We start from the raw sequence: 7,500 nt of genomic DNA, 5'->3' as shown, positions 1-7,500 counted from the left end.
TTTGAGGTCAGTGTCTATAAAAATGATCACAGCCTTTATTTTATTGTTTATGAAAGTTAAGCCTTTGACCAGTGGCTCTCTCTCCTCTGAGGAGAGAGGAAGACACTATGAGACTATCCCTGACTTTGTAACTTATGAGGAATTGTATGTTGACAAACCTGTTATTTCCCTTGAGGGTCTTGGGATAGTCCCAGAAGATGCGGTAGAGGGTTTGACCTTATTGGATTTAGACACATTTCTTCAAGAGAGAGTGGATCAACTTCAACAGCTAAAGGAACAGCGATTGGATACTCTGAAGCTTTTGCAAGAAAAGGATGAAGTAAGTTGTTACTTAAGCCCCGTCCACACCAGGATACTTTGTTTGGAAACATTGTTTCCAAACTGTATGCAAGCTGTTTCTGAAAACTTGTTTCCAAACAGTTTGCAAACTGTTTGGAAACAGTTTCCAAACAATGTTTCCTGTCCACACCTCATAGTCGTCTATATATATACATATATATATATATATATATATATATATATATATATATATATATATATATATATATATATTATATATATATATAATTATATATATATAATATATATATATATATACATATTGTATATATATACATGATTATAATATTATATATATATTATAATATGATTATGATATATATATATATATATATATATATATTATGTATGATTATAATAAATATATATATATATATATATATATTATGTATGATTATAATAAATATATATATATATAGTATATATATATATATATATATATATATATATATATATATATATATATATATATATTATTATATAATATATATATATATATAGTATATATATATATATATATATATATAATATATATATATATATATATATATATATATATATATATATATATATATATATATATATATATATATATATATATATATATACATATACATATATTCTCCCCACAATACTGGGGATGAATGGAGTAATTCAATTAATTGTGGAGTTTTTTTTCTGTTGACCACATGGTCACTCCAAGCCTCGTGCGGGTACTGAGTGATTCATTGTCACCACGCGCGCGAAAACACACACACATAATGTTTCCCATTCTGGATGGGAAACAGATACAGGTGAAATAATGTTTCCAAACGGTATGCAAACTGTTTGGAAACAATGTTTCCAAACAGTTTGCAAACTGTTTCCATACAGTTTCCAAACAGTTTGCATACAGTTTGGAAACAATGTTTCCAAACAAAGTATCCTGGTGTGGACGGGGCTTTACTGTATAAGAGAAGTGTTAACATTCACTCTTTTTTGGTATAAGACCAAGACATCATAAAGCTAACATTACTATAACCAAAGCAGAATTTTCTCTCATGTAATGATAAACAAAGTGAGAAAGAATGATTATATACCTAGAATTGATTTTGTCTGATAAACCTATTGCTGCAATATATTGAAATTATTGTCAGTTTGGTGGTTCACGTTTACCAGAAGTTAACCCATTGCAGATGGGGATAGATCTATGACATATCTAGGAGTCAGTAATGCCATCTGTGTTTGTCATTTTAAACTAAACCTGTTTTGGTGAATATTATGGCAATTTTAGTAATAAATATTTCAGTTGCCATCATCAGTCACTAAATAGACTTTTTACTCATAGTGTAATAATTTAATAATACAATTATCCACCCTCCCCAAATGTCAAATATACCTTGACAGTTATCAACATGTACATCATAATGCCTGGTGTCAAGCCGAAAATTTTATATCAAGTATGTCATGACACCCGTCTGCATGGGTTGAGCTTATTAGTGAGTTACAAGTTTACATAGAAAGTATAGTATTCCTTATTTTATGTTAAAATTTATGAATAGGACTGCTACTTGATTGTTTTTTAATCTTAGAATATATTTCCAGGGAATTTGTGAATTACTTTGTGAAACCCCATATTATATTCCTGCTGGCCTGATTCCATCACTTGAAGATATAAAGAGTGTTGAAGAACATGTGAAATCCATGGAAACAGAAAAGGTACCTTGTCACAGAGTGCAGTTTATAATGATGATTTATACTTGTCATGTGGAAATTCTTTCAGGAGAGCAGCTTCAGTGAAAATAGCAGCAAGCATTGTGGTCTTTATTTTTTTGTAATATTGATTAATTGTTTTATTGTTTTTCGTATTGTTTCCTCTTCTGAAAGGAGGAACTAATGTTTTCACTTGAATTTGTTACAAGAATTATGCTAAAATAAAGGAAAATTCATAAGTGAGTTGGTCTTGACTCAGGACCAACTGATGAGATTTTGATGATAAACTGAATCTGCATTTGAATCTAGGATTCAAATAGAGGCTTCATCATAAAAGATGGGTCATTTATTAATTTTTTCTCATAAAACACTGTAGTAGACTTCTGTATCTGTAAAACTGGATTTTGGGTGTTGTTGGAGGTCATTTGTCAGTCCTTTCTACTTTTGAATATCCTTTTTATCTTCTCCATAAGTGCATGACAAATGTCTATTATTACAAAGATGTATTGCTGGATTTAAAATTAATTTAGTCCTCAATATCACTAACCAAGCTATTTAAGGGCCAAATGTTCTGAGTAGATGTGTTAAAGTTTTCATGATTTTCAGGAAGAACGAGAGAAGAATTTTAGAAGTCTGAAGGCAGGGATACTGAAATTCCTGGAGCTTCTAGAACAGCCACCAGACGATTCTTTCTGCCAAGATATCATTTGCTCTGATGATGATGATTTTCCCCTGGGAAAAGCATATTTGCAACAGATGAGGGTATGGTTGTATTTGATTTCTTTGTGTTCTAATTTTCCTTGAATAAAACATTTGTGAGACTTGAATGTAAGAGACCATGTGTGATAATAAATGCAGTTTCTTTTTTTTTTCTTCTTTGCAACTTAATTTCACTAATATATAATAATGGTGTGTAAAATCATGTGGAAAATATCTTTGCTTCATGGATAAACTTTATGCAAAGTAATGGTATCTTACCATATATCTTAATAACAACATTGAATTTACTGAATACACCATAGGATGTAGTAGTATATAATAAATTCATAACTCTCTCTTCTGAATAAATTGCTATAAGCTATGAATGTATGTATAACTTAAATTTCTTTTAACCATCATCATCACTACCTTTTAGGGTGTTCACAGTGACCTTGAGTTCCGTGTTAATGAAAATGAGGCTAAATCATTAGAACTTCGGGAGAAAATCAACTGGCTGTGGATTGCTTTAGAAATACCAGTTGAAGAACAACAGGCTTTCCTCTCTACGGCGCCTAAGCACACTCCCTCAAACATTGCAAAGGTCCTTTTTTCACCTACATGACATATTGCTATATTTTTGGAATTGCAGAAAGTTCTAGAAAAAAAACTATTCTATGCAGTTGATATAAGCAGTATATATATATATATTTATATATATATTTTTTTGTCAACAGCTAGAGGAAGAGCTAGAGAGACTCAGATTGCTACGCCTTCAGAATCTGTCTGTATTCATAGAGAAGTTACAAGAAGAACTAGCTACTTGGTGGGAGAAATGCTATGTTGGAGAGGAAGAGAGGAAGAAGTTTCTGGATCAGCAAGCAGGTTATTGATGATGATACCTTGAGCTCATTGGTTGAATGTGTGATATGTGCAAATTGTGATGCTGACATTTGCAAAGAATATAGTATCTTTTTTTTTTTTTTTTTGAGAAGTTTACAAAGAATATTAAATGTGGAATTTGGATAGCCATTCACTTGAACAGTTTTAATTTGGGATAGATGAATCCAGGAGTAGTTATGACATTTAAAATTATATTAGAATGATATAAAGAAAATAAAGGTTATATATTTCAGGTGTCACACTTTTCAGAGATTCAGCTCCTGAAAGAGAGGGTTGCCTTATTAACATATAGATATTGTATTTATTGTAGACCACTTTCTTCACCAAAACAGATGAAGCAAGTGAGGAGGTTCTAGAAGCATATGAAAAAGAAGTCTTTAAGTGGAAGAAACACTATGAAGCCAATGAGGATATTTATATATTGGTTACACAGTTTATGGATCTTTATAATCACATGTTGGAGTTAGAGGAACGGGCCAAGGATCCTAGCCGTCTTTTCAACACAAGAGGTGGAGCGCTGCTGCTCGAAGAGAAGGCTAAGAAGAAAGTGAGAACTGTAAGTATTTTCCAGTATTTTCAGCAGTGTTCCTTAATTTGTCTTCTGTAAATTGATTTGGTTATTTTATCAATAATTTTTTTAGATACAGGTCTTGTGTTTCTGACTTACAGGAGCTCCCGAGAGTCCAGGAGACTTTACTTGAGAGTGGCAATGCTTGGGCTCAGCAGGAGGGAAGACCCTTCCATATTAATGGTGCACCTTTGGAAGATTATATTCGAGTGCTTTGGGAGAATTATGATATAAAGAAAGAGGCAGAAAAAAATAAAAGAGTAAGTTTGGTGAATGCCATGAAATTCTGTACTTTCTAGGGGTGACAACATTTTATTTACTTTGGCTTTAAGCTAGTATTAGTTTTTTTGTTGTGAGACCGACTACAAATTTTAAAACCTTTTAAATCAGTAAGGGACTAAGTGTACTGTTTCTTTATTCCTGCTTATAATTATATTGATTATTTCTTAGTTATTACATCAGAAAATAAAAAGATATTCTGATTTAGTTTTGTCACTCTGCACTTGTGAATAATGTTCAATTATTTTTTGTTTTTCCCTTATACATCAGCAAGTTAAAGGGGCTAGTGAGGTGAAACGCCCGGCTCTACATAACCCCAAAACTCCAGCTGGACTCGCAAGTAGTAAGAAAAGGTGTCGTGAAGGTGAAGATACAGCAAGCACAAAAAAGATGAAACAGCATGGTGGTCAGGGTGTATCTCTGTTTAAGTCCCCTTCAAAATCAACACTACGCTCACCTACCAAGGTAATTAACATGTGTCATGGGAAGTACATGAGTCTTTATGTAATATTAAAAAAAAGTCCATTCTCTATTTTTTCATTTTAATGTCCATTTTTTTTCCAAAATATCATTAAAGGCCCATAATTTACTTTACATTTCGGTCTTTATTCATGAATAAGCCTATTCATAATTATGTAGATGCTACATATCATCACTGCTCTTTACTGGAATAGTACAAGGCTGCAAGAGTCACCAACATCAACACCTCAAACACCTAGGAATTATTGAGGAGGGAATTCAGGGGATTTTGATTGAACAATGTCCAGCATTATCTGAAAACTATGTGCATGCATTATAAAGGCTGTAACAAAGGGAGATAAGCATAATGTTTGTAGGTAAACAGTTACCTACACAATTTTCTTGGTCTCTATATGGTATTTAGATTCAAGGTTCAGATAAACTTACAACTAATTGACAGACGCCCAGAACTAGACCGCTTACGGAACGTAATGGCCTACTCTGTCCACCAACGCTGTCATCCATTGATACGAGCCTACAAACCACTATCTCATATGACAGATTTGAAGTAAGTTGAATTATTTTTGTTACTTGTGTTATAAATATGTAGTATCTTTAGTCACTTAGCTTTTATTTGTGAACGTGGGTTGGGTGATTTCAGTGCTTTGAGAACTTTGTAAATATATCTTCTATATCTTTATTCTTTCTAATCTTCTCTCTTTAAAGAAATGGCTGTCTTTGTTACAATCATTGTACTAACCTCAAGTAATAAATATGTTTTATCATGAATACTTGTGCAGTTGTGGAAAATACACATGCATATATATATATATAAATATATATATGTATATATATATATATATCTAAATATATATATATACATACATAAAATATATATATATATATATATATATATATATATGTATATATATACATATACATATATAAATATATACATATATATATATATATATAATATATATATATATATATATATATATATATTATATATATATATATATATATATATATATATATATATATATATATATATATATATATAATATTATATATATATATATATATATATATATATATATATTATATATATATATATATATATAATATATATATTATATATATATATATATATATATATATATATATATATATATATATATATATATATATATATATATATATATATATATATATATATGCTTTTCTTTATGTCCATAAAAAATAAAAATAAAAAACTGTCAGGATTGCCAATTATTTTATGTGTTCACTTCAAATGAAAACATTTTAGATAAAGTATTTCTTTAGAGAAATTATGAATTACAGTAACAGCATTATGTTTGCAGGACAACTTAAGAAGTAGCAGGGAATGTCTCAACAGTACAACTCTTGACCAAGCTAGTTCAGAAGCAGAGAAGTCATTCTTATAGCTTATGTCTGTGCTTTAACCACTAACTGTCTTCGTGCCTGTCTGGGTCCTAAAGGTGTGTTGGTGTCACGCTGAATGATTGTCTCTGCTTTTTGTGTTTGTTTTTTTTTACTTTATAAACAATTTTTTTTAAGATTAAGATTGATTGTAAATAATGTCCATTAATTCTTCTGTTTGTATTTTTAAAAACATCTAAATAAATATTATTACTTTTCTAGCAGGAACACTTTTTGTAGCTTAATGATACTATAGTGATTTCTTGCTCTTCAAAAAGGCTGGTATTGATGAAAGGTGTAATGAAGAAATAATACACTCATCACTCATGGATGACCCATCCCCTGAGAAAAGCCATCCACCAGAAGATCAGATGAGAGTCCGAAGATTGAAGGAAACCCTTAACCTTGCGTCTCCCCGAAAAGCGCACGTACGAGGCAAGCAGGCCCCTTGGATGTCCAGATTACCAACTGATAAAGGCACTTTAAGACGAGTGGCTTCCCAGCCATCTTTGCATTTGAAACAAGGAGCACTGGCTCCACATGGCAAACCATTCTTTCATAAAGGATTTAGTAATAAAGTACATCCAGTCCACTTCCTTATTTAACATGTATTTTTACTTTACAAAAAGAAAAGGATTTTTGCTGATAACAACAGAAACAACATAGCATAAGTATAATTGTATATTATCTTGTATATTTTCTTAATGTTTTGTTTTTTTGTAGTCTCTTCATGATTCTGTCTTTTTCTTAAAGAACTGGGGGATTCATCTTGATCTACCTTTATTTCCTCTAAAATACTTCAAATAAAGATAGTTTTATGAAGATTATTTTTTTAAAGATCTAAATTTTGTTCTTTTAGAGTCAGTTAGTTTGTATATTTTGTATACTTCCTTTAGGTGATTTGAGACATGACTTTATACGGAAAAAATCCCCAGCAAGAATGATATAGTATTTATATAGTGTTGTCTAAAACCATATGGTGCATTGTTTATAGCAGTCAGCCTTATACTGTGAAGGCTTCTTCAACAATGTTCTGGTCTTGCTTTCATCTTTAGATTTTTGCAGTGTATATAATTTTATTGCATGGTTGACTACTGTTGGTGGGAACTTGATTATTTTAT

At 30.6% G+C, this 7,500-nt stretch overlaps 1 protein-coding gene across 2 annotated transcripts in view; it reads left to right on the top strand.

The window, feature by feature from the left end:
* Positions 1 to 7,500, top strand: part of LOC122261113 (protein regulator of cytokinesis 1) — a 9,991-nt gene that overhangs the window by 1,780 nt on the left and 711 nt on the right. Inside the window, exons 4-14 of one of the 2 annotated variants that reach the window (XR_006223886.2) lie at positions 176 to 319; positions 1,924 to 2,037; positions 2,638 to 2,793; positions 3,167 to 3,331; positions 3,465 to 3,612; positions 3,963 to 4,186; positions 4,300 to 4,458; positions 4,748 to 4,942; positions 5,397 to 5,504; positions 6,301 to 6,438; positions 6,658 to 7,500. The exon at positions 6,658 to 7,500 is cut by the window's right edge and continues 711 nt beyond it. Coding sequence is in view for 1 of the 2 variants with exons in the window: in XM_043028625.2 (XP_042884559.1) it covers positions 176 to 319; positions 1,924 to 2,037; positions 2,638 to 2,793; positions 3,167 to 3,331; positions 3,465 to 3,612; positions 3,963 to 4,186; positions 4,300 to 4,458; positions 4,748 to 4,942; positions 5,397 to 5,504; positions 6,658 to 6,984 (1,740 nt within the window). In the remaining variant the exon portion in view is untranslated. The remainder of the gene's footprint in view (positions 1 to 175; positions 320 to 1,923; positions 2,038 to 2,637; positions 2,794 to 3,166; positions 3,332 to 3,464; positions 3,613 to 3,962; positions 4,187 to 4,299; positions 4,459 to 4,747; positions 4,943 to 5,396; positions 5,505 to 6,300; positions 6,439 to 6,657) is intronic. The other variant, XM_043028625.2, reaches the window with a different exon arrangement.

The sequence above is a fragment of the Penaeus japonicus genome, unplaced genomic scaffold (assembly GCF_977035675.1).
Source record: "Penaeus japonicus unplaced genomic scaffold, GWHDUDI00000001_assembly GWHDUDI00000002, whole genome shotgun sequence".
In the NCBI taxonomy this organism is placed as follows: Eukaryota; Metazoa; Arthropoda; class Malacostraca; order Decapoda; family Penaeidae; genus Penaeus; species Penaeus japonicus.
This window is presented reverse-complemented; position numbering and strand designations above follow the sequence as displayed.